The 27,509-nt window shown below is 41.9% G+C and overlaps 1 protein-coding gene across 12 annotated transcripts in view; it reads left to right on the plus strand.

Annotated features, from left to right (window-relative positions):
- The window catches only part of LDB3 (LIM domain binding 3), a 214,581-nt gene that overhangs the window by 21,220 nt on the left and 165,852 nt on the right, over nucleotides 1-27,509 (plus strand). For 11 of the 12 annotated variants that reach the window (XM_039546804.1, XM_039546802.1, XM_039546805.1 and 8 more), the window contains exon 2: nucleotides 577-704. In XM_039546804.1, coding sequence (XP_039402738.1) covers nucleotides 612-704 — 93 coding nt within the window. In that variant the 5' untranslated portion in view covers nucleotides 577-611. Of the gene's footprint in view, nucleotides 1-418; nucleotides 466-576; nucleotides 705-27,509 lie in introns of those variants that run through there. The other variant, XM_039546803.1, reaches the window with a different exon arrangement.

A 27,509-nucleotide genomic window follows, 5' to 3' on the forward strand; every position in this document is an offset into this window, starting at 1 on the left:
GCAGAGAAAGGAGCAGATGCTTCCCAATTCATTTACTTTGGGATATAAGGAAAGGGTCGATATAAAAAAATCTCAAAATGAAGTAAATATGAATTTACGCTCTGTGGAGCAACAATTATAAGTGGCTTTGGAAAGCAAAAGTCTTGCAGTTGTTAGCAGGATATTAATGTTTGGGTTTCTAGTGAATCCTAAACTGGGTGCTGGGGTTGCTGTTCGTAGTGGTTTTTTGTTTTTATTTAATTTATATATAAAGTAAAGTAGTTCTGAGCATGAAGAGGGACTTGGGGAGCCTAGAAAGATCTGCTAACCTCCCAGGGGGGCTATATTAGATCTCTGAGTCATGGAGTCCTTGCATAGTAAGTGTTTGGTTACAAGCCTTTTATGGGCCCCAACTCAGCTGGGATATCAGTATCTGCATTATAGCTCCTATCTATTCTTAGGTGGCACTTCAGCAGGACTGAGCAGGCAAGGCAACAAAGAAGCAATTATTGTGTTCTCAATATTTGTAAATGTCTTTTTTTCTTTATTTTTAAAAACATTTTCTTTTATTTCTCTCCCTATACCCCTTTTCTGTAGAGCCTTTTTGGTGACCTGTGTAAAAGAGTTACAAAATGTCTTACAACGTGACTCTAAATGGACCTGGACCATGGGGTTTCCGACTGCAAGGGGGAAAGGACTTCAACATGCCCTTGACCATATCCAGAGTAAGTGCTAATACACACAAAGCCTTCTTGCATTTGCTTAGGTTGGAAAGTAGCAGCAAAGGAGTTGTTAAATGCACACTCTCTAACCTGGACAAAATTAAGAGATTGGTCGGTCTGCTTAAATAGAGGCAGAAGGGACTGAAACACAGAGCATTTTAGTGGAACTAAAAAGAATAGAATGTCTTCTTTTAGCACATTTAGCCTTGCTGATTCAAGGCATAGCTGACAATGCCAAGAAATGATATCTTAGATGGACTGTATAAGAAAGATGAAGCTGCGTCTTTACTCAACAAGAGCAAAAACCTCCTTTTAAATTCATGTTTCTGTCCAGCTATAAAACAATTTAATTTTCCATAATGTTGCTTCTTTGCTATGGCCAAGGGGCCTTATCTACTTTGTTTGTAATGAGGTTTGGTGATGGAGGGAAGGAAAAGGAAGTGATCATAATCAATCAAATGAAGTTTCCAGAAAACGAGCATGTACTGCCTATAAATGTGTATAGTTTGTCAAAACAAAAGTCTGACAAAACCCAATTTTCCCCCCTCACCCCCACAAGGCGCTTCATGAGTAGTTCATCAAGCTTTAGGACCTGTGACTTTTTTTTTTCTTACTACAGAATAGTGTAGCTACATTGGCTAATAAGACAAACATCAAAGATGATTTCAGTAACTCCTGTTTTTGAGAAGAACATGTTGGTAGGTTTGGGGCTTTTGTTGGTGGGGTTTTTTTTTTTTTTTTGAATCATCTTAGATTTAAAGAGAACTTGCTGAGGTTTGTAATGGGCTTAAAATTACACAGAGTGAAGCAGAAGCTCAATGGTGCTGAAAATATTGTCTTAAATTATACAGGGACCTTCCACTTGCTGATGAAAAGCAGTGAATGATATAATTGAGTATAAATCAGTCCATTGGTTGCACTTCCACCTCTTTATTTCCTCTAAGAGTAATTTTTAAAGGCAGTCCAGGGGCATGCTCTACTTATTATCTGACCTATTTTACTAGTTTCCTAAAAGGAGAGAGGTGTTACAAAACCTCTCAACACTGAAGGCTTTGGAATTTGTAGATTAGAGAGGAAAATCTTTCCCATCAGCAACTAAGCAGTTATTTAACAGTTCTAATTCAGCAGCTGGAAATTTTGCTCCCTATTTGATTTTTGTGAATTCAGTCTCAAGTAGTATTTCAGACTATTTAGATATAGAAGCAGAAATGTATAGTCCAGATGTGTTCTGATTCCTTCACAAAATTAGCTGCAGCAGGAGTTCCAGTTGTTGTGGTGGACACAAGGTTAGTTATTTAACCACGTGTTAAAAGAATAACAAACTGATCTGCTCAGATAACCAGGTATATGGCAAATAAAAGAACTGTTTGGGGTGCCGTGCCACATACTACCAACACTCATTTGGAAAGCTAAACTTTATCTGCTCCTCCAGCATTTGAAGCTTTTAATACAAAATGTATTATGTTGACTTTTGGAAACAAAACTGATTATCTTTGTGCCTGTCATGAGTCAAAGACTTCAGCAAGTTTTTGAAATCTTGGGAAACTATCCATCTTAACCTTTATTTTATAATGCTCTGTCTTATTTGCTCTCTCTTGTGTATATGCATAGTGTGTGACTCTCTGTTCAAGGCTGAGTCTGCACTGATTTCAGGTTGCTAAATTTATATGCTCATACTCTAAGAGGAACCCTTTCTTTATCCTCTCTGCAAAGGTGTCATTGTTCTTTTTTACTGTTAGCATACTGCTTATGCTAGATTTGCTAATATCATGTAGATGTACTTGTGACATTTTAGTGCCCTTTACTGTGAGGTCCTACCAGGGGCGGCTCTACAAAGTAGGCTGCCCCAAGCAGCGCGGAGCGCTGCGCCGCCCTTCCCCAGTCCCGCGGCGGGTCCCCTCTTCCCGCGGCTCCGGCATCCTGGGGAGCTCAACCAGAGCCGCGGGAAGACGGGACCCGGGCTCCGGTGGACCTGCCGCAGGCATGCCGGCGGGAGCTCCACCGGAGCCAAATGCCGCCCTCCCCAGGATGCCGCCCCAAGCGGGCGCTTGGCCCGCTGGTGCCTAGAGCCGCCCCTGGGTCCTACATATTATTTGTAGCGCCCAGAGGCTACCAATGAAGGCTCAAGGGCCCCATTTTGCTGACACTGTATACACAGAAATGTAAAGACGGTTGTTGCCCTAAAGAACTTAAAATCTCAGGCCCTGATCACTGTGAGAGTCCTATTGACTTCAGTGGGACTCCTGAATGCATATAATTTAAGCATGACTGTAAATCTTTGCAGGATCAAGGCCCCAAAAAGTGCTTCAGCTCCTCTGAGCACCCTCAACTGCCAGTGATCAACACCTTTGAGCCCTTCATCAGGCTGACTTTTGCTTGCACTGATGATGTCAAATATGATGTGAGGCTGTTTGAAATCTTGCCCAGTGAAACATTGTTCTTGGGAATATTACTCGAACTGTGTTTTGTATCTAATATAAAATAACAGCAGATCATGGTCTGTTTCTGTACATGAAAATGTGCACCGACTTTTTCCCCCCTCAGAGAGGGGGATGGGTGGGAATAGGAATGTTTGGAAGCTACGTTATTTTTAAATTGGAACATTGTCCCATAGCTTTTGGTGATAATAGCTTAATAAACCCTGTTTTTTATATAAATATCCCCAAGCAGATCGAGACCCCCATTGTCAGCAATTTGCAGTCATAAGCGCGACAAGCTGTGAACTCAGTCATATAGCACACACAAAAATGTTATCGCAGGAATAATACTGTACTTTAAAATTATGAGCCAAGTTCTGTTCTCAGGGAACACAATGCTCCATGAATCTCCAAGTGCTGTCAGTGGAGATAACACATGATTATCTGATAACAGAATTTGACCCATAGTAGTATGTGGTGGGACCAGAACCTCCATCTTTTCCCAAAGCAGCATATGCGAGTAGGTAGAGCCCCGGATTGAGACTCAGGAGTCCTGAGTTGCATTCCCAGCTCTACTGCTGGATGACATTGGGCAAGTTACTTTACTTGTTCTTTGTGCCTCCATCTCCCTTCTGTAAAACAGGAGAAACAAAAATCTTTGTTTAAGCCCTTGGAGATCTCACTGATGAAAAATACTATATAAGAGCTTTTATTATGATTTCCCTTCCTAAGACTGGTATTTAAATTTTAAACAGTGGACAATGAAGGAGAATTGCTCCTTGCCGAAAATAAATGTTCTGATGGCTGGTTTATTTTCTAATACTTACTGAGGCACTATCATTTGTTCCCTTCTGGGAGGTCCAGGTGATCAAATCCCTGTTAAGTCTTCAACAGCTTGAGACACAGGAGTCCCAGTCAATCAGCTGAATGACAGGTGAAGACATATCTTTGTGTTTCCATGAAATGGAGCATTGTGCCTAATACCCTGTTCTTCATCTAAAAATAAGTGTCTGTGTGGTGTCAGCATTGGGGTAAGAGGGGAAAGCAAGCACAGAAGATTTAAGGTAACCCCGCAGCTTCATACTCCTTGAACTATGGAATGGAGTATTCATTAGCAAATAAAAGAGAAGTCTTTGTAGTTTCATGGGTTGTGTTTTTTTATCCCCCCACCTCACAGCTCCTTGCACCCTGGAGGGGTAACCTTGCCATGCAGCGGAATAGGCAAATGTCTAGAATAGCTTTTTGCTCTATTCTAAATTTCAGTAGATCTGAGTACCTGTCACTCCTGCTTAAATGAATGGGAGTTACAGGTGCTCAGCAACTCTGAAAGCTGTTGCCAATGGCCTGATTGTGTGAGTGACTCTGATCCTTTCTAAACTGAGGCCAGCAAAAATCCTAGTGCAGATGTAATCCATTTTCTTGTAAAGCCTGTGTGTGCTCTTCATTGACTGGTGGTGAGGAGGAAGATGCTCTGAGACAATTGCATGGACACACCTAATACTCTATTCTGCCCTGTGTAAGAGAGGGGGGCTGTGTAAATTAAACATTTTGCTGCTGGTCTGTCATGTTACCTAATAGGCTATCATCATTCCAGTACTTGGATACCATGGTTGATGCTGGGCATTCTACATTTTAAATTTTTAATACAACAACAGTCCAGAGAGAAACAAGAGGCATCTGAATTTGCTTATATTGAAACCATAGTTTAAATTTGAGTGGAGAGATATATGTATAGTGTCGTTACAAATGGTTGATCAATCTACAATATGGTATTTCTAATTCATCTACCACTGTATTGGCTGGGCACTATTTATATAATAAATTTACTGTTGCCTTCAGCGCCAACTCAGAAGCCAGAACTCTGGGGCTGGGAAAAATGGCAAAAAAATGGTTTTTGTTTTTTTTAAATGAAGACAATAGAAGGTGTAACAGGATTGTGAGCATTATGGGTAAACAGTGGGAGGAAGGAAACTGAAGAAATGGAACCTCCTCACCAATTCGTATACTTACGCTGGTAATAAGAAACAGTCTGGGACTGCTTAAACAAACCATTTTATATGGCATTGGAAGAACATGAAAGGTTGTGGGGGGGTTTTATCATGTTTGGTGGGTTGTTTTTTGTGTGTGTATTTTTTTTTTTTTTTTTTTAACCACCATCCTTCCCTCCTTACTACCTCTTCCACCCTTACCACCACAGGTATACACCATCCTTCTTGAGGAGACATTAATGTGACAGCACTTCCCCTTTGAGGGACTATAATGTATATGAGAATTCCCCTGGTGCTTTTGTTTAACTTGCTGTACATGGAGAGTCCTCACCTTGCATGGTGTACTAGTGATGAATGATGGGAGCCCCCCCCTAGTTTTCTTCACTACTGAAGGCAGTGGAGCCTTGGGACATCTTTTGAAGCATCATCCCTTCCCCACCATCAGAGTGATTTATCATTTAATCATCTGGATAGCTGAGTGCTACTGCATGTGAACTGCCTTCAAAAGGGCAAAATGTACCTGAGTAAATTGATAACACAGAAACTCTTAGAGGAGCACAGAACTCGCTGGAGGCATTAAAGGGGAAATGGCATAAATGATGAATTAGCCATGGTGCCTTAGCATAAAGACAAAGCATCTTTTGGACAGCAGATATCTGACTTCCTGTTTAGTACACTGACTTCATTCTCTATCTCTGCCTGGTCTAGTGCAGAGATATAACCTTTTGAAAGGGTAAGGGTACCATGGCCTTTTTTGGTATGGAATATGTTAATCCCATTCCAGCAATTCCTGTACTGTTTCCATGACACACCAAGGCCTATCAATCTGTTCTTTTCTCCCTCTTCAAAGATGAAGCAATCAAAAAATTTCCTCTACTCCTGCTCTTACTTACTCTAGCTAGACCCAAGAAACTTTGCTTAAATAGTAATAAATAATATTTACAAAGTTTAAGAGCATTAAGCTTTGTATACTAGGCTCTTCCCATCTCTCCTCACAGATCATTCCAACTACCACTTGCTGTATAGATATCAGGATGACTTTTTATTGGCAGGTGTACCAGATTTTCCTGTTGTTTAACTTGGGCAGTAGGGAAGCAGGTTTGCAGAAGTGTGTTTAAATAGTAGCTGTGTATATAACTTCATAACCTTGGGTTACACTGACTCATGATCAAATTCATTTAAAATTATATAATCCTATATGAAGCAGCACATCATATGTAAGTGTGCTGTGTATTCATCCATATGTGTAGCTGATAGTCGTATGACAAACGGTTAGAGTGCATTTATCATACACCTTTGACCACCTCCCCGAGTCTCTACTCACTGATCCATCTCTGCCAAGATTATTTCTAACCTTCTAAGGTGCTGTCATATTTAAAAATCAAACTTCCAGAGGAAATATCCCTTGCTTCTCCCCCAAATCTGGAATCCTCTGCAATACCTAAACCTACAGCCCAGCAGAGATAATAGCTAGTGCTAGACCACAGAGAAGCTAAAGGTCAGATATCTAGCTATCTACCAATGTTGGAAATGGGACCTTTATACTGCTGGTAAGCAGAGATTTCTCTGTTTTCCCAATTAGACACAAACAACCCTTGCTTTAGTTTCTGGAAGGTCCAAGCTGTTGGACTTTAATGTCATGCTATTTTCATAGCTAGAAAAGCTATTTTAGGCTCTTTTCTATAGAGTTTTTTAAATTGGTTTCGCTCTCTCCTAGCCCTCCAGAGTTGAACTCTCAGTTAACAGCTAGTGGAGGAATAAGGGATATCAAACAGTCCCAGTGCAATTTTTAAGACTCAAAGCATAACTAGTTACATAACTGTGTTTCTGGTTCATGTTGTTGGTGGCATGTAATGTGGTGTATACAGGGTTTATCAGCACCCCTTTGGGATGACCTGCTAAACTCACAGGTGACTTAGTGAGTAACACAGCCATCTCAAACCACTAAAAACCTTTTATGCCACATAATCATGTATTTATACTGTTTATGTATCATTATTGTGGACAGCTGGAAACAAAGGTATCATCTAGGATGGTGTGGACAAAGTACAGCCCACGGGCTGGGTCTGGCCGATCAGGGCTTTGGATCCGTCCCTCAGGACTGCCACTCCAATGGCGCTGTGGGCCCTGTGCCACTGCTGGAAGCAGCTGGCACCACGTCCCTGCGGTCCCTGAGGGAGGAGGGACAGAGGGCTTCATGCACTGCCCTTGCCTCCAGGCACCATCCCCCGCAGCTCCTACTGGCTGGGAACGGGGGAGCTTTGGGGGGTACTCACAGGGGAGGGCAGCATGCAGAGCCTTCTGCCCCCCTCCCCCAGGGGCCGTAGGGATATGGTCCCAGACGCTTCTGGGAGCGGCACGGGGCTGGGGCCAGGGCAGGCAGGGATGCTGTCTTAGCTCTGCTGCGCACCGCTGCCACCCCAGAACCATGCCAACTAAGTAGCATCAGGCCGGAGCCTGGACCCCAAACCCCTCCTATAGCCCGCACCTCTCCTGCACCCCAACCCCCTGCCTCAGCCCTACATTCATGACCCTGCATGCAATTTTCCCACCCAGATGTGGCCCTCAGGCCAAAACGTTTGCCCACCCCAATCTAGGATCTCTCAGTACACAAGGACTCCTAACTAGCATCTTTTTCCACCTTAGCCTTCTCTAATAATTATTCATACAATGCTGTATGGTGGTCCTCTTAGATCGTAAGTTGCCCTACACTCCTCCCTCCTTTTGTCTTTTTAATTGTAAGTGATTTTCAACTGCATAATGAACCTAGTATTTGACTTACTTAACAACCCCCCCCTGCCCCCGCCCGCATGCTGCAATACCATGGTGTACAAAGGAAATCTTCTGGTTTTCTCCCTTGAGGAAAGCCTTCAAAAAAAAAAAAAAAGGACACATGCATATTATTTGGTGTTAGGCTAGGGCTTTTGGAATCCATGTTGTGCTTTGAATTTCAATCCTTCCAACATCATTGTGCAATGTACTGGTTTTGTGTATGCTTTGCATGTGAGCAATATTGCCCTCTGCTGGCTGGCCCACAGAGAGTTATGGGACCAACTACAAAGGTTGGCTAAATGGACTCTCCTTTAGATCAGGTTGACTATGTGTATTTGGAGCCAAAGTACAAGGTATATATTCATTGTAATTCATGTCTATGCCTGTTGCCATAAGCTAGCAGTATGTAAAGATGTAGCAACCATGAATATAAAGTACATATCTTGCATCCATCCTTTGTTGGCCATAGTGTTTTTTTTTGTTGTTGTTGTTGAACACCCAATTTCTTGGGTCTGACCATGTTTTTAATTTCAGGCGACATATTTAGGATTGTTAAAATTTAGGCCAAAGCAAATGCGCTCTTTCCAGTACCTGTTACAATAGCTGAGGCCCTGGGCTAAATGGTGGCTGTATATAACAAAAACCTCCATAGCATTGCCCATGTTGGCACAATTATACCGGTTATGTGCCAGCAGTCTTTCCTTTGTGTTTCAGCTGCATAATGCAGCTATTCTATTTGTGTATTGAACGAGTGGGGCTGTTTCTTCATGGATACCTATTCTTGCCTTCTGTTGGATCATCAATCTGTGTCTGACATCATCTGATACCACAAAAAAAACATTGACTAGTACTGGGCAGAAAATGGTTTTCCTATCCAGTGATGATTTTTTCCAAAAACTTTCATTACTATATTAGATGAAAAGCCAAAATTGGAAAACATTTCACAAACCAGCAAAACAAAAAAATAATTCAGTTCAGGTCCATCAAAATATTTTGTTTTGCTATTTTCAAAACATTTCATTTCAATTTCTTTTTAAAAAAAATTGTTTAAATCTAAATTAGTTAATAAATCAACAGTTATGTTTACTCAAACTGAAACTTTCTGGTTCAGGCTTTTTTTTTGTGTGTGTTTTTTGAAGGAAAAAAAAAATTCTGTGTCGGGAGATTAATTGAAACTGACCCTGTTTCACAGACTCTTTCAGCTTCTGATAGGCATTTTGGGACAGAAAAATGGTTCATTGAAAAATTTCCAACAAGCTGTAATTGCTTACAATCTCCTACATTGAGATCACAAATAAAATAGAAAGGAATAAGCACTGGATTTAAATCATTATACTCAAATGGAATTTTGTACAGGGATGTTGTATAGCTACCCACCACAAATACAAACGTATTCGCATGCATTTTCCTATACCGGGCTAGTAATGCCCCCAAAGCTCAGTGTTCATTTGCAGCCTTTGACTCCCATTAAAAGATGTGGAAAGATGATGAAGAAATTGTGTGGGGGAAACCTAGCCTAACATGCTGAAAATGGACTCCTGCAAGTCTTGAGGCACTGAAAAGCTTAATTTGTGACAAAATATTTGAGATGCCATCTTTTATATGAATTAAAGGAATAATGCTAACTGAAAATGAATGATTTGTACATAAGGAGAGGACAGCGTGTGAAAGGACAGTTTCTCCTTATTGGATTATAATTAAAGTCTGCAAATTAAAAAGGTTACCCTAGGAATTAAGAATTAGATCTTGTACAGTCTTTTAAATTCTTCAGGTAGAATTTAATGTGGAAAACCTTGGTAATCTTCAATAAAAAGCATTTAGTAAGAAACTGAATAATGCCTATACACGGATGGTAATACTAGATTGAATGGCATACCATGAACAATCACACTACTGTATTTGTACAGATGCTCCCCAACTTACGCAAGCGTTCTGTTCCGGAACACCTTGCGTAACTCGAATTTTGCGTAAGTTGGAAACGTATTCCCCCCCCCCCCCCAAAAAAAAAACCCAAAACCATTTCTAGCTTACAGAACTTTTTCCGTAAGTGCGGATTTGTGTGAGTCGGGTTTGCATAACACAGGGGGTGTCGCTATTTAAATACATTAAATGATGTGAAGCTCAAGTCAACACAGTGATATATTCTTCAAAATGTGTCAAAACATGGCTAGCAGATGATAAAACAAACAAAAAAAAGTACTCTTCATTGTTACTGTCACAACTTAATGGTCCAAATCAAATGAGAACTTCTTGCAAAACAATAATAGCAAAGTCATATATCCTCTAAGCATAGCCCCAAACTCAGTCCACTGCTAGAGACAGGTATTCTTTGGGAACAGCATTCAAACATTATCCAGTTTTAAGGCCCTAGAAGAGATCTTCTTATCTTGTCATAGATTCTGAATCTTGTGGGAAAAGGAAAAACCACTTCTATGTTCTGTTGGGAGATTGTTCAGCAGCATAAATAGTCAGCACTTCATCTGTGTTAGTTTCTATATCTGGAAAAAAAAAATCCCTCACCCCCCCACCCCCAATTCCTTCCATACATGCAACTGTTTTAAAAAAAAAAAAAAACCCTCCTCCATCCTTTTTCTCTGGGATTGAGTACCACGGAAATAAGTACCCACCAACATATTAACTAATAGCTCTAAATGGCATCTTGATTTGTTTAATATAAAATTATTCCTGTTTTTCAGTGATGAGGTAGTTGGCAGTCATTTTTTCCAGGGCAGCAATGAGATCTTGCCCTTCTCCCTTCAGGAAAACCTGACAGGCCAAATGTGCTGCTGTCATAACTGTGCAAATCCATTGGCAAGGATGGAGTTACCTTCTACACCTCCCACGCACATAGCCAGGGTTGGTGGCATCTACATCAGAGGATGCCTGTACTTGAATACTATGAATAAATAGGTTTTGTTCTTTGTTCAAAATCATTCCAAACATATTGATTTGTAGCAATGGCAGCTGATGGATTAGGAAGAATTCTGCCTTTCATGATACTGGAACTGCGTCATCCTGTCTGCCTTGCTCAGAGTCCAAATGCCAGTTGCTGAGCTATTTTGGCTCCCTCGCTGCTGCTGTTGGTTGGCCATCCTTGCTGTTAATACTGACCTAAACCTTTTCTCTTAAAAGATCATCAGCTCAAAGCTGTAAATCAATTATGAGCTACCTATACCTCATTGATGTACAGCCAGTGTTGGTCAGAATTACTATGCAGCATGAAGACAAGTAATAAGTGTAAGGCACTATATAACTGGTACCTGGACCAGGCCAGTGCACCCCTCTAAGTCCTCTGTGGGGACTGACATTCTATATTTAAAGCATCCTGTAACATAGGAAGCTATTTTGAACTGGAGCTAATGCTCCATTTACTTCACACCTCTGGAATGCTTGCTTGGGACAGGGCATCCAGAACTCCCAAAATACATCTTGTAACCCCAGATTCTTGCACATCATGCCAAATCCAGAATGCTTTGGTGTTAGGGTGCATTTGGGCTGCCTTCCCTTCATCCTGGGCGGTCAGATGGAGCTGTCCTCCAACTGAGAATGTCAGCATTCCCTTCTAGCCTAGTCACAGCTGGTTCCAGAATGATAGAGAGCAGGTGGTACTGCAAGGGGTGATTTTAAAAAAAAGACAGCTAAACCAAGGGAGGATCTTTAATCAGAGCTGGATGAACTTGGTTGGACTAAGAAATAAGCTTAACATGCTTCTTGTTGAACTTTAGTTAGAAGTTGCAAGAGACAAATACTTTTCTGTTCCCTTGTCCAGTTGCCTTTGTTACAAAAGCCTTTCTGAGAGGTGATTGACTGTAGTGGCCCTCTCTGGAAGTTTTAATCTGATTTCTCCAGGTCCCTTCTAGTGTAAAGAATTATTTGGGAAAAATCTCTTGCCTAACTAAATGTGCTGTTCACAGGGGAAATGGAGGTAGAATATGATCATGTTTATCCTTTGTGTATTTTGATGACAATGTAGGTCTGGTGTGGCTTCCATAAATTTCACTGTAGGTATTCCTTTATCTTTTGTACTGGTGTGATTTAGAAAGTGAGGACTTCATATCAGACTGAAAATAGTGGCATCAAGAAAATATGCTTTTGTAAACATTAAAAAAGAACAGGAGTACTTGTGGCTTATGCTCAAATAAGTGTTAGTCTCTAAGGTGCCACAAGTACTCCTGTTCTTTTTGCGGATACAGACTAACATGGCTGCTACTCTGAAAACTAAACATTTAAAGAAACCATGTGAATGGTGATCTGTTTTCATTGATTGATTGTTCTAAAGTTAACATTTAATTTTTGCATACCACTTACAGAATTAAAATGTATACCTTGTCAGTATATTGAATTTATGGCTATAGTCAAAGCTGTGTGTTGGTAGCTCAGGGTTAGCTTGAAGACATGTAGATGGTGGGAAGGAAGTAGTTGAGGTTGAGAAGGGGAACTGATGAATGCAGTGAAGAGGGGCATTCGAATGAGTCGGGTGCTTATTTCCTGATGTTTACTTTGTGTCTGGTGAAATACATTTGAGTTAAGGGTGCTAGACTGTGTAACAGCTTATATTTGTGCGTCTTTTTTTTTCTGGGTGGGAATTTCTAATTTTTTAATTGTGTGTATCAATTGACAGCCAGCTACATGGATAGATATCAATGTTACTGTGTTTATCCTCCTTTTTTTTTATTTTTTTTTTTGTGGAGCTCTGGTGTTTCCTATCGGCCTCCTTTCCCACCCCAGCACCTCCTCCTGGCCCCAAGCATAGCTTCATCCCTCCCTTTCCTACACCCCTCAGCCTTCCACCTATAGAAACCTATTTCTCCATGCTGCCCTCTCTGCCTGCTTCTCCTATCCCTGATGCTCACCCACATCCCTATTTCCCCACCATATGAGGACAAGGAACGCCCCCTTCCTGCCGCCGGAACTGTTCTGTTAATTTAGATGGAATGTATGAGCCCCAAGAGTTAGAGGTTAATATAATCCAGTCATTGTCCAGTGTTTAAAGAAGGTCAGGGTTTGGTATACAACGACCTCACCCTGCTTAGTGCACACTATATAAAATTCATGCCAAAAGTTAGAAAATGATTCTTTCTCTCACATACACATACACACACATACACACACACACAGAGAGGGAGAGGGAGAATGAATTGAAATTACAGTTAATTATCCAATACAAAAACTTAATCAAAACCTATCAAAGTCCCTTTTCTTTTGGTGTCAATGAATATTGATTAAATTCTCTCTTCCACCAAACAGTCTTTCTTGGTGGGTAAGAAAGGGTTTAGTTCTGTAGTTAAGTTCAGTGTTGGGAATGATAATCACTTTCCTGTTTTAAGAAAAAACAGACACAGAAGGGAGGGGGAAAAAAGAGAATAGTAAAGATGAGGGAAATGCAGCTTTTATTAATAATCTCAGGATACACAGAGGCTCGTCAGTCAAGGACTGATGCTTTGGTCTGGCAGGTCAGCTATGACAGTTGTTGCTCTAGACTCCATCTCACTTCTCAGGTCAGGTTCCTCTCCTTCACTGCTCCTCAGGCTGGGCAGAGCTGGGTGTGCCATCTCATCTCGCTGTACAGGTGCTGTGCAGTACTGTTTTCGGGATCAGGTGAAAAGTTTTGAGAGCGAGGACAGGAGGAAGACCAGGGAGTGGGGCATGGGGAGCCACTACACAAACAATGACTTAATGATTGTTGGGGGAGACTCCAACTGATTTAAACGAACATTGGACTGGGTCCTAGATGATCATGAATAAATCTAGTATGTCAAATATATTTTCCTTTTTATATAGCTTGCACTTGTTATGGGCAGCACAGAAGCACTGTAAAACATAAAAATATCAAGCAAAAGTTAAGCATGCTTTTGAGAGCCTTTAAATTGGGTACTGTTCTTACTCTTTCTGATCTGGTTCTCACCCCTTTTTTCATAGGTGAAACGGGAAGGCACTGGGAATCAGTAGTATACTTGTTCAGTGCATGGGACTACTTTGTGATGACTTCATCAAATTATGTGGAAGAACATTATGATAGGATTTGTTATAATGTTTGTATAGTTTTGGGGAAGCAGTAGTTGTTTCTGCTTGAGTATTCATAGGGCAGAGCAAAAAGTGATCATTGTTCCCACAGTATTGAATACATATTTCCAATTTGATTGACAGACTGAGATGGTGGGATATCTTCCCTCTGCATATCAAGGGGCTGGCAGTGAATGAAACCAAAACTAGAACTGAGATGCTGTATTTAGCCACTGAACAGGTGCAATGCAGGCAACTGCAGTGTGAGCTTTCATCCCCTCCACTCACAATTCCTGACAGTTAATGTGTCCTAAAGGCTTACCCTGGAAAGGGGCAGGACACTCCCTTGTATAGTATTACATTGACTGACAGACAGACACACACACGTCTGAGATTATAGTGAGGGAAACCAAGGCCATATCAGAGTCTCATGCTATTTTATTACACTTGTGGGTGTCTTCTCTTTCCACTGACCTGAACTTTTGGTTAAAATACTTAATCTTAGTTTTTAGTAACTTTTCTGTATTTGTCTGCTTGCTTTATAAAACCCTTAAATGTTTGGGCAAATGAGAAATCTGAGACAGAGAAACCATTTTAAAAATCATTTAATAAAAAAGCCAACATGTTGTATCTGTCTCTTATTAAACAGACAGTACAATTCACTTAATCTGAGGTAATTTACGCAAGAGGAATTTCAAGAAATAAATTGCTTGTGCCAAAATAAGGCCTGATCCAGCTCTCATTGTCCTCAGCAGGAAGTTGTATTGTGGGCCCCAAAATAGGCATTTTTTAACTTAAACATCTACGTCCATGTTTAGGCACCCAAATTTGGAGATCTTGGCCCTAAGTCTAAAACTTGTTGCATGAGAAAGTTGTATTAGTGGGCTATAAACCTTCATTCATTAGGATATAAACCAATCTATATGTAAGCGGGGGAATGGTCCCGCTATTGTGGGGAACTTTCCTGGCTTCTGCACTACCCCGGTGAAGTGGGCTAGCGAAAGGATCTGAGTCCTTGCTCCCACTTCCTTTACCCAGAGGCCTCCCTGCCCTTGAGGACTCCCCTTGCACTCTCCTGTCTGGCAGAGTCCTCATAACCCCAGCAAGGCTGGGCCCAGGATTCCTGGGGAGCTCAACCCCCAACCCTGCTGTGGTCACCCAGGACAGGGGCTAGGGTGTCCCCACTCCGGGGTACTCTCTTTGCACTGCGCACCTCCCTGACCCACTGATCACATCATACAATTTAAAGCAAATACAAGTTATTTAATTAACAATTAAAAAAAAATAAGGAAAAATGGGAAAGGTTAAAGGAAAACACATCACGCTGCTCTGTGGCAGAGAACATCACAAACAGTGTCTCTGGAACGTCAGGGCAGTTCACAGTCTGTTCCTTGTAGGTTCCAGGCCTCCTTCTCAGGCCCTGACTGTGCTGCTGGGATGCTGCGGGTTGGACACTTGCTCTGGTGGTGGCCACACACTCTCAGGCTCTGGGTGGCAGGACCCTTCTCCCCAGTGTCACCCCTGCCCTGTCAGGGTTACGATCCCCCTCCAAGTCTGGCCTGCAGGGCCTCTTGGCTGAGGCGTCTCCCTGTGCTGGGCCCACTGCCCAGGGTCCCCCTCTCTCTCCCCAGCTGCTCACCGCACCCAGCTCCGGACTGCTCCAGCCCCAGCTCCATACTGCCTCAGCAGGGCCACTGCTCTGCCTTCAGCAACCTGGGCTGCTTCTCTGGCTCCAGTTGCTACAGCCCTGCTCCCAGGGCAGGTCTGCTCTGCAGGCTGCTTCTGTGACTCTGCTCTCAGCTCTCACTTGCTTCCTGGGCTGCTTGTCTGGCCCCTCTGGCTCTGCTTGCTGCAGCTCTCCTCCCAGGGCAGATCTGCTCTCTCTGGGCTGTGCTCTGGCTTTTTGGGCTGCAGCTCTGCTCCCAGCAGCTTAGCTTGGGCCCCTGCTCTCTCCTTAGCTCAGCCCCACTCCATCTGACTCAGATAATTCCAGCTCACACAGAGGATGGGACACCCCCCCCCCCCTCGGCCTCCTGACTCCTTGATTAGCCTGCCAGCTCTGTCAATCAGGCTGACCTGGAGCATTGGCCTCTTGCCATTGTTCCTGGGGACCGTCAGTCTCAAGCTCCTGATTTCCCATCGACCCCCTCCCTTTTTAGTGCTGGGAGCTAGCAACCAAACACCCCCATTGAATGTTAGTAAGGGGGCAACAGTCCCCTTACATATAAATTAAGGGGTCGGAAGAAACTTTCTTTGTGGTCAGGCTATTCTAAATCATCTACTCTGTTTGTGAGAGGCAGGGGCAGTTGTCTGTTTTTTACCCTTCTCTGAAGCATCTGGTTCTGGCTATTATCAGAAACAGGATACCAGAGTAGATGGACCATGGGTCTGACCAAGGTTGTCTTATCTTTAAATTAGTCAAGAATGATAAGGTTCCTTTCAGCACAATATTTTCCATGTAAACCACTCTGTTTTTTGTTAACTTTTTTTGTTTGTTTGTTATTTTTATGTTAATCAGGGACTGGAATAGAAAAGGCTGAATTTGTAGGAATGTGTCTGGGCACTTTTAGACAAAAGGCGCAACAGCAGGATATGTGTTCTCTTGTGAAATTGTTACTGTACCCTTATCTTGACACACTTGCATACTAAAATGAAATTCAATAGAAGTTAATTTTTTCATGCTTTCATTACTAATTTGTATCTTTCTGACTGCCTGTGGCTTTAATGGGTTAGGGTGACCACCTTGAAAATGTGAAAGTTGAAATGTATTTATTTAATAAACTGCAACATTGAACCCTCCAAAGCCTCCAGATTTATTATTGTAGAGGAAAGTGAGGAAATAGGAGCTCAAATAAAAGCACATCTGTTTTGGAAAACCACGAACCATGAGAATAAATGGATGATGCTGAGGGTAATATTGACTTTTGGTGTCTTTCGTATATTTTTGTTTTGGTTTTAGTTTAAAATTTTTGGTTGGCACCCAAGAAATGTCTCCCCTCCCCCCAAAAATGAAATGTAATGCATTCATTTTATCTTGTGATTTAAGTGGGTCATAGAAACTTCTCCAGCTTTGCTCTTGTATGTCTAGATGAGTCATAGATCCCCTTGATTTAAAGTATACATCCTTCTCTTATTTCTGGCTGCATTGCACATTACTCTTCATTGCTACTTTCTTTTCCTTCAGTACAAGAATAAGCAAAATATTTGGCCTGCTCCAGTGGGAAAGTTTTAGTTAGATAACACTTCATCTGTCCTGTCAACTGATGGGCTAGTGGATAGGTTGCTCGGCTGGGAGTCTGGAGACCTGGGTGCTGATCTCAGCTCTACTGCTGACCTACTCTGATCTTGAGCAAGTTGTTTCATCTGTCTCTTTTCCCTCATCTGCTGTTTCTTTCTTGACTGTATGCTCTTCAGGGCAGGTATAGTCTCTCCCTGCATGCTTACAATGCCTAGCACAATGGGGTCTCAATCTCAGATGGGACTTTTAGACCAGTGTTTCCCAAACTTGGGACACTGCTTGTGCAGGGAAAGCCCCTGGCAGGCCAGGCCGGTTTGGTTACCTGCCGCGTCCGCAGGTCCGGCCGATCGTGGCTCCCAGTGGCCGCGGTTCGCTGCTTCAGGCCAATGGGAGCTGCTGCTTCTAGTAGTTCCCATTGGCCTGGAGCAGCAAACCGTGGCCAGTGGGAGCCGCTATCAGCCAGACCTGCGGATGCGGCAGGTAACAAACCGGCCCGGCCTGCCAGGGGCTTTCCCTGCACAAGCGGCATCCCAAGTTTGGGAAACACTGTTTTTTAGACACTATTATAATGCAAATAATAACTATTTGACTCTCTCTCTTGACAGTTTCACTTTGTGAGAATTCTTCTAGTACCTTGCATGGCTTTGTATTCTAACTGGCTTACATCATGACTTTTTTCTCAATTTAATGAGACATTTTAAAAAAGTGTTCCAGTGCCCCTCCGTTTATGGAGAGCTGTATATGAACTGGACTTAAAATAGCCTGTATGAGTATTAACCTCCATTTAGCATTCTATAATCTCTGACTTATTGAAAACTATCCTCTCTTCCTTTTCCCCCATGTCTTCAAACCCCTATGTTCACCCTTTTACAGCCAATTTAATTACAGACTGTGACAAAGTCAAAGCAGATGGCTGTAAGAGAGTAGTAGAAGGTAGGTATATCAGCCCTAGAATGAGCTGAAAAGAGTTGAACTTAGGTCAACTAGGGACCCCTGAGTCCAATTAATGGTTGCCTCTGACCTTTAACCATCCCCACTCTCCTTCCAGTGAGCAAGAGGGAGGAGAGAAGGGAGTCAACCTGCAACAGGGAGAAAAGACTTCTCCTGGGTGGAAGGCTGCTCTCCTCTTTGTAGAGGAAGCAACCAAACTAACTACCTGTTTAAGGAAGGACTGGCCCTCAGAAACCAGCATGACAAGGAAACAGTCTAGAGAGGTGGCAGGGAAAGGTTTTCCCTTTTTGTATTACGAATTTGTTTCTTTGGTTTGGCTGAAGAGCACTCCTTGGGCCCACCTTGTCAAATACTGAAAAATAAAACCTGAGTGAGGAATAAAAATTCTCCAGAAGGGGACTGGCTCCCTCTAGCTTCCCACCACCAGAGGGAGAGGTGAAGGAGGTCCCTTGCCATAAAATTGAATAATCTCTTCCGCAAGAACAGGTCGTCTTCCCTTAGGCTAAAGTACATGTTGCCAAATGTATCAAAGGAGTCCATCATAGAATCATAGAACTGGAAGGGACCTCAAAAGGTCTTCTAGTCCAGTCCCCTGCACTAATGGCAGGACTACATATTATCTAGACCATCCCTGACAGGTGTTTGTCAAACCTTCTCTTAAAAATGTCCAATGATGGAGATTCCACAACCTCCCCAGGCAATTTTTTCCAGTGCTTAACTACCCTGACAGTTAGGAAGGTTTTCCTAATGTCCAACCTAAACTGCCTTTGCTGCAATTTAAGCCCATTGCTGCTTGTCCTATCCTCAGAGGTTAAGGAGAACAAATTTTCTCCCTCATCCTTGTAACAACCTTTTATGTACTTGAAAACTGTTATCATGTCCACTCTGTCTTCTCTTTTCCAGACTAAACAAACCCATTTTTTTTCAATCTTCCCTCATAGGTCATGTTTTCTAGACCTTTAATCATTTTTGTTGCTCTTCTCTGGACTTTCTCCATAGTTAATATTCTCATCATAGTTAAGATTATATTGGAGCTTTCACTGAAACATTGTGCCAACCTTGTTCCATTTTCACAAGCTTTTTGAAACTTCTGAATTCTATCAAGTATTGATATACTTAAGGAGCGTGATCAAGATTAGGCAAACACTAACATTTAAAGTGGAATAGGCATTCAGGGAGAGGGTGGTGTTAGCAAGCCAGTTGTCTGCTGCTGGAGACTTGATTTCAGATCCTAGCTTAGATTGTAAATGGAAATGACCTTGATCATTCTTACCGCATATCCTAATGTTCATAAAACCATCATCATTTGGCACAATCAAAGCATACATTTTCTATTAGGACTGGAATATTTTGTGGAGGCTTAGGTTGGGATTGAAGTATATTAATAAACATGTGGGAACCCAGGTCTGAAATAGCAGACAGTACTGCAAGTCAGGAGTATGTGGCAACAATAGAACCATATGGAGGCAGTTTAAATTCTGCTTCATTCTAGCTACTAGTAAACATCCCTTTTTAACACCAAAATCACCTGCTATTTTATTTTAAACAAAGAAGTAGAAAAAGTGAAGGAAAAATAGCCTTCTTTTCCTGTTTACTGCTCACTCACAACATCTGCATAATGGCAGAGAGTGAAGCTGATTTTTAAACACTGCACCAAATGTCATTTTTAATAGTTACTTTTATGAGTAATAGGGAAGGAACACTACTACATTTTACTCAGGTAAACTGTATATTGGTTGAGACTGAGATCAAATTACTCCCTTGTCTAAGGGGTTGCAAAACAATTGGTTTCAGTGAAATTGAATCTGCTTATGGTCCCCTAAGGGCCTGTCCAAAGCGCACCGAAGTCAGATGAGTTAAAACACAATACAAGTGGAACACTCCCATTGGCTTTATAGGGTTTTGGATTGGGCCCTAAATCTTCCTGACATGCCATGTCACAAATGTCACAGCCCTCGCACAGAACTTGATATACTCTCCTCTTTTTCTTTTATCAAGGTACAAAAATATTGACTCCAGTAAGTTAGAGGATGCTGCTATTGTTGGCACATCTTCGATGGGCACTCCTGGAATTTCATTGCAGGAGCTATGACTTCTGTTTTATTTAACATCTCACTGGCTCTTGATGACGGATAAGATCTGTTTTTAGCATTGCACTGAAGGTCAGGCAAAACTTTCCCAAATAGAGAGCGGTTGGAGATACAGGGCCAAATTCATTCCTGATATAACTCCACTGGCTCTGTAGAGTTAGCCAAAGATAAAACTGGTCCATGGAGTTTCATGAACAGGGAGACATCTTTACTGTTCAGTCACTTGGGAAGAAAGGGGATGAAGAAAGTCGTATATCATGTAAAGTTAAAATTCCTTTTGTGAGAGGAGCATTACATTATCCAGGACTAGAGGGCCATATCCTCCGCTGATTCACTCTGTGTAACTCCACTGAAGAGGTTTGTACCATTGAACACAATGGAGCTATGCTGACTTAAACCGTCTGAGTTTAGAAGCAAGAGATAGGAAGGATAGGGCTGGAACTGTTAACATGCTATTTTCAACTTTATGTATCACTTATGGATTAACTAGGGGGATATATCCTGAACTTTGCTCTTTAGGCTGTTCCCCTCCTTCCCCCCGCCCCCAAATGTTCTGGGTTAACATAATCTTTCACAAATAATTAATTTCCCCCTCATATAAGGTAAATGATAAGCTTTTAAATTGCTTATCAAGTTGGCTGGGTAGATATCTCTTTTTTTTTCTTCCACTAGTTACTGATGACCTTAATTCACATGCATGGCAGTAAAGTGATCTGGCAAATTACTTACAAAAGGTCATGAGTAATTTTGTAGAAATGAAAACATTTATATAGAATTGTATACTCATTTGGAGAGGAACTACAAAGACCACTGAAAAGGCAGGATATTATGAAGGTCTAAGAATTGAGAAGGTTAACTGGTTCTTCAGAGGAGTTTGTTAGAGGCAGAAATCATCTTCCTCCTTGTTTGCACAGATCAAGACCTTGATGGCCAATGGTCTTGTTGGTTTGGGGTATTGTGTGTGTTTTCATGTGTGGCCATGAAGGAGGGTCATCTCCTCTTATTCTCCATGATGGTGGCATTGAGTCATAGGAGATACTCTATTCACTCCAGCTTTACAGTAGTAAAGAGGCAATGCTTTCTGGACAATGACAGAGTTTCTGGCTGCAAGAAATATCTATGCAGAGGAAGGATGTCAAGACCCTGGTCTCAAGCGCCTGACTCAAACCCAGGCTCACTAGGCTTTTGGGATGCAGCCTTGGCTATCATGCCACATGGATTTACTGAATTACCAGGGAATGCAGACTTGGGTGGGCCAGGCTTAAGGGTTCTGTGATGTGCTTCCTGGTTGGTCACATGACCTTGACCCTGATTGGCTGGTGACCATATTTAAACTTTCTGCTTCTTTTCTGGCCTTGTCTGATTAACAACTTGATAGTCGCTACTTGGACCCTTCATGACCATGCCTTGCCACCTTGCCTGATTCTGTCTTGCCACCTCACCCTGCCTTGCTGCCTCCCCTAACACTGCCAGGTCCCTTGCTGTAATCTCCCCCTTGGAGTGGATCTCCAGGCTATCAGACTTCTTGCATAAATCCTGACCACTTATCTGGACTGCGCTTCAACTAGTCTGACCCCTGGAGATTGCACAGAAGAAGTACTAATGACATGTGAAGTCAATACTCTGATATTACAGTAATAGGCGCAACAGAAGGCTCTAAATAGATAAAGTGGGTCCATATGCTACCCATCTGGGTGTCCCAATTCTTTGGATATGAAATGCCAGATTCAGTTTTGATTACCAGCTTATGTGAAGGCTGGATTTGGCACAAAGATACAAGGTGGATTTCTTATAAAGAGGGTATTTATCAATCAATGTGGAATAAACACAGCACACCTCTGGATGTTTAAAAAAATAAATAAAAAAAAAATAGGCCCAGTTATTCTTTATTTATAGCTCTGCATTTATTTTAGAAAACTTATTTTTACCACAGTCTGTTATGTCTGTTTTACTCTCATTCCCACCTGAAGCTCATACTGGGTGAGTTTTTGGCTAACAGGTGACAGTTTTTCTTAGCATATAAAAGTACTCATGGTGAACATAAGTAATAAACAGCTGTTGCTGTGCTGATTTCAGGATTTCTTCAAACTCTTTCAGATATGATTCTATCACACGCATGGCTCTACTCTTCCAGATCATTCAAGACGTGTCCTTTTTAAGCCCATGCAGAACACCACCAACGGTGGGCTTGCTCCATATCCTACATTTTAATGTCAAGGCAAATTTATGCACTGCCATATGGCGCCTCCCAGGGAACATTGTTCAAATACCTTTCAGTAGCACTAAGACACCCCTGTACTTGAGGGCCTTTCAGTGAATCTGTGACAAACCCCACTTTGGAAAAATGTATAGCTTTCCCAGAATGAATCAAGAGGCAAAACTTGAGGGAAACTTGGCATCCATTTTCTGCTTGGCGTGACTTGGACTTATGCCCTTTGAGGGAGAGGGAGGGGTGTATGTATTTTTAACCAGGCAAATTGCAAATAATCCAGAATTTTTAAAGTGCCTAAGAGAATTAGGTTCCCAAATCCCATGTCACTGTAGTGCCCTTAGGTCCCTTTGAAAATCCTAGCCTATATTTTTAAATTTTGAATACAAACCATTGTACCATCACAGTTTAGGTTATACTGTATGCTTATAGCAAAAAAGTAATCCTAAAATAATGGGAAGAGACATGAATACCACCTTGCTTTATCAAGTATTCTTTGTGCTTCAGATTGCTCCTCAAAATATACCTTGCTAACATCGTCACTCTAGATTATGTATAGTGTGACCTCTACCATCTAGTTATTGATATCTTCATACTGCAGACTCTCAAATGCTTTGCCCATCATTCACACCAAACTACATAGGCACTGCATCATATGGTGTGCTCTATGACATTATGCTTGGATCTGAGATCCTGCAGTGCCTTAGTAAATAAGGACTGAAGCTTTTTTCCCCAAATGGAGTTGCTTTTGTATATTACATAAAGCTGAAAAAGGAAACAAAATTTGGTTTTCAGGAAAAAAATACAAATGTGATTGTTTCTAATACATTCTCATTTAAATTGGAAGCTTCTGTAATCTTCCTTGCTCTGTTGTAATCTGATGTTGAATGCGCTCTCTTAATCTGCAATGCAAGTGAAACAGAATCTCTCTTGAATCTTATTGCACACATTTAGTATTTTTATGGCTATCAATTACTGCATAGTTTCAAGCTGATAATACCTGCTTGTTTAAGGGGTTTCTGAACAGAAGTTTAGGGAAGTCTCTTCCCCTGATTCTATGAACCATTCTCCTGACTTGCTGCTAGCAGCATACTTGTTAGCTAGCTCATCTGTGTTGTTCTGAAAAAATGTTTCTGAATGTATTCTGAACTCTTTACTGCTCAGAGTTTGCCACTGTCCTTTTCTACTCTCCATCCGTCCAAGTTCATCATTCTACATTGTTGGCCACTGTTTTTGTTTTCTGTTTTGTTTACAGCAATCCCTTCCTAGTATTTACCTTTCATACTGTACATCAATTAGTACTGGAGGGCAAGGACTGTAGAAACCCTCTCTGCAGTTCAATTAAGTTGCTGTGGGGGATTCACACTTGATATTTGTAATGTTTGTGTAAATGGTTTAATAAAAAACATACTGGACTGCTTATGGCCAAACTGATTGTCCATATGCTTGCTCCGCTGAATCAGTGCATGATCTGGGACCGTCTAAATTTGGAAATAAAATGTGAGACTAAAGTTAAATGTATATTAACTTGAAATTTTTGGCATGAAGAGCTAAATTGAGTTTTGCCCTTAATATTTCATTTCTTGACATCAGGTTTTGAAGGTGATTAAATCAAAAGAGAAATAAGAGGTAGACTTGCCCAGCCTAGGTGCTATAATGCCACAGGAATAAACACAGTATAAGTAACGAGATCCTGTGGCTGATGCAGTGAGGGCCAGGTCTACATGCTGTGCCGTGTGCTTGTAGCATAGCATATAACCCAGCCAGTTCTTCCAAGAGAAATGAGTTTCCTGTGGCCTCAACCTTAGTGTATGTTTCTTCATGTTTCAAAACAGTGGCAAAATATGGCAGAGCTGCCAGTTGTTAATTTGGGATTGGAATACCTGGGGTGTTGCCATACAGGACTCAGATGTATGGGAACACTCTGCCATGGCTGCCCACCCTCCTTGGCTTTAGTCAGGGATATGAGTCCCTCATTTCCACACACACTAACATTCACCAGACAAGGTTCAACATTTCAAAAGGGGAAACTGGAGCCTATATAATCCAGGATAACACTAAAATGTAAATCCAAGGCACACTTTCCAAATATTATTTGAGAAGGAACCATTGATATATTGGTGGAGACTGGAGATACAGAGATTGATTCTCCACAGCCCTGCAGCTTGTGCAGTTATTTATATATGGAATTTTTGCTACAGTAAAGTTTTAATCCTGAAGCTCAGGGCTGGTCTTACCATGAGGCAAACTGAGGCGGCCACCTCAGGTGCCAGACTGGGGGCGGGGGGGTGCCACTAGGATCCAGATTGTAGAAAATTTGTGTCTGCTGCTAGTGCATATGTATTCTCTTTGCTCTAGATGCACATAGATGGTGGAGTGTTGTGCTGGAGGAAGGAGGGCACAAGAGACGTAACAGACAGGCAGGAGAAAAGGTGAGAGGGAATAACAGAAAGCAGAAGGAGCTGCAGGGAGAGATTGGAGGAGGAGCCTCTTATGTACCTCTCTAGCACCTCCAGGAGCCTGGACTGATTAACACCAGCTTCTCAGGGACCTTCCTGTTTCCTGCTGCTTCCCTGAACTCACTTGAAGAGAACAGGCAGTCAACTGAAGTAGTAGGAGCCAGTTAGGCCCTTAAGATGCTGATATCTTCCCTCACTCAGGCCCTGCTACTGTTTCCGGCTTAAAGGGCCCGAGGCGGAGCAACAGCAGGGTTTGTTGCCCGGTGTGCGTCGCACTAATTAACACACCAGGGTGGAGAAGCAAACCACATTTATTTGAGCCCAAATAAGGTGCCAGGGAGAAAAAGCATTTTTAAATTCTGCACACCCGCGCGCAGGCGGGGTCCCAGCATTTATACCCCCCTTGTTTGTGTAAGCCTTTTGTTTGGTTTTTCCCCTTACCCCTTCCTTTCCAACAGCAGTTACTTTAAACATTAAATTTTAGCGTGTTAGAAAAGTTTTCATTTGCATATTTATTTATGGCCTTTACAGCACAAACGCATGCAGATTTTTCTTTCCCTTCTCCCCGCCGCTTTTTGCTGTTTCAAACTGTCCTACAGCTGCAAGCTGAGACAGCTGACAGTTACACATTTTGCTTGCTGTCTGTTAGCATCTTAGGCTGGTTAAAATTTACAGCATGGAAGACCTTTGGTTACCACTTTGGTTTATTTAGGCCTAGGGACACCAACAATTCCCCCCTTTGAGAATACTCAACAAACTTTTGGCGAGTTTTCTCAAACTTTAAAGACAAAAAGCAATGAAGCAAGCTCTGCAGAAATATTTACAACTGCTTTTTTGAGCCTAGTTACCCCCAACCCAGGAATGAATGCATGGACAAAAGAGTGGAATGTTTATTTAACAACTAAGGGATTGGGGCACTGACTATAAATCAGGTAGGTATACCAAGTGGTTTAATTTTCCAGATGTCTCGGTGAATAATTTAGTCCCATATGCATTCTCCCCATGGACCCAGCAGGATTCGGTATGTGGGAGCCACACCTACCCTAACCGGTCCATATGCTTGGAAGGAGCACTGTGAATGTCAACACTTCCATTCAGAAAGTGTTCAAGTATGTTTTCACGACCACAGATTAGATGGTACTCCTAATGCGTCTGTAAGGGCAGTGGGCCAAGTTTTGTGCTTAAGATTACTTGAAATTCTGAATTTTTAAACATACTAGATTCCACTGCAATGCCTTTCCAGCCTCAGTGATATTTAATACCATCTCTGTCAGTAACTTCTGGGTCATAGGGTGGAAATGACATGTAACTCACCAGCTTCAGCCTGTACTTAAGATAGCTGAGCTTCAAGAATAAGGCTAGTGGCCTTTTCTAGTTGGCCCAATTTTTTATCACATTCTTGGCTTTTAAGAATCTTTCAAATGGCTGTTGTACTAGTGGCCCCTATCCCACAGGGATTTGGTCAATTTTCTTTCTTTCCAGAGGAAATAACCCAGGCCTTCTGTTGTGCTAATTTAATGGCAGCCCCTTGTGAGCAATCTGGGTATGTAGAAGTGATTTGAAAACCTGATAAGGGCAATGTTATTTAAAGTCCAATTAGGGAGGGCGATACATACTGAAGGATTTATCCAGAACACAGGGCGCAGCCTGTGGAATAAACCCCAAAATTCAATCAATACCACATTTCCAAGCATGGGTCCCACAAATTTTTTTCCTGCCAGTGTATAATTCTTTGTTTCTTTACCAGGGTTAGTTTTTAATGTCCTTTTAGTCAGGAATTCCTGGACTTTGGCAATGTTAGTGGAGTGAGTGGTTTTTTTTTTTTTTCTTTTCCGAAGCAGTTGTGGTTTAGCATTCTTGTCCTTTTTCCCTACTGTCCAGAAGCACAGTAGAACTAGAAGGAGAAATAGGCTAATTATTAGTAGGAGAATTCTCCTGGGGTGGAGGGTTTTTTTTTGCAGTGAGAATCCTGGGTCCAAGCAGTCAGTTTTTGGCACTGCACAGCGGTGTTGGTAGTTAACAGGACTAGGAAAGGGCCTTTTCAGCGTGGAGCCAAGGCAGTCTTTCGTTGATGGATCTTTATGTAGACCCAGTCTTCTGGTTCCAACGAGTGGCAAGGTTGCACAGGATTTTTCGGTAATGCTTCCTTCACCTGTGTATAAAAAGACTTAACACATTTCATTAGTGCCTGACAATACTCAAGCATTATGTTATCCATCAAATAAATGTTTATCTGAGCTAGGATTAGTGGGGGTGCAGCTGGTAGTCACATTGGGCGTCCTGTTAAAATTTTATGAGGGCTGAGTCCAGTCTTTCGATTGGGAATGGCTCTTATACTTATTAGTGCCAAAGGAAGGGCATCTGGCCACTTTAAGTGTGTCTCAGCACAAATCTTGGCCAGTTTTTGTTTTGTTTTTTTTAAATCCCGTTTTGGCGTTTCACTGTCCCAGCAAACTATGGGGGGTGAGGGCAGTGAAGGTTGTATTGGATCTGCAAAGCTGCACATAACTCCTTTACAGTCTGTCCAGTAAAATTAGTTCCATGATCACTGTTGATACTCACAGGGATGCCAAAACGTGGTACAAAATTTTTAAGCAAAATTTCACAGCAGTCCTGGCATCTGCTTTCCTGCAGGGAAAAGCTTCAACCAAATTGGTAAATACATCAACTAAAACTAATAC

Source organism: Mauremys reevesii, linkage group 7 (assembly GCF_016161935.1).
Source record: "Mauremys reevesii isolate NIE-2019 linkage group 7, ASM1616193v1, whole genome shotgun sequence".
NCBI lineage: Eukaryota > Metazoa > Chordata > Testudines > Geoemydidae > Mauremys > Mauremys reevesii.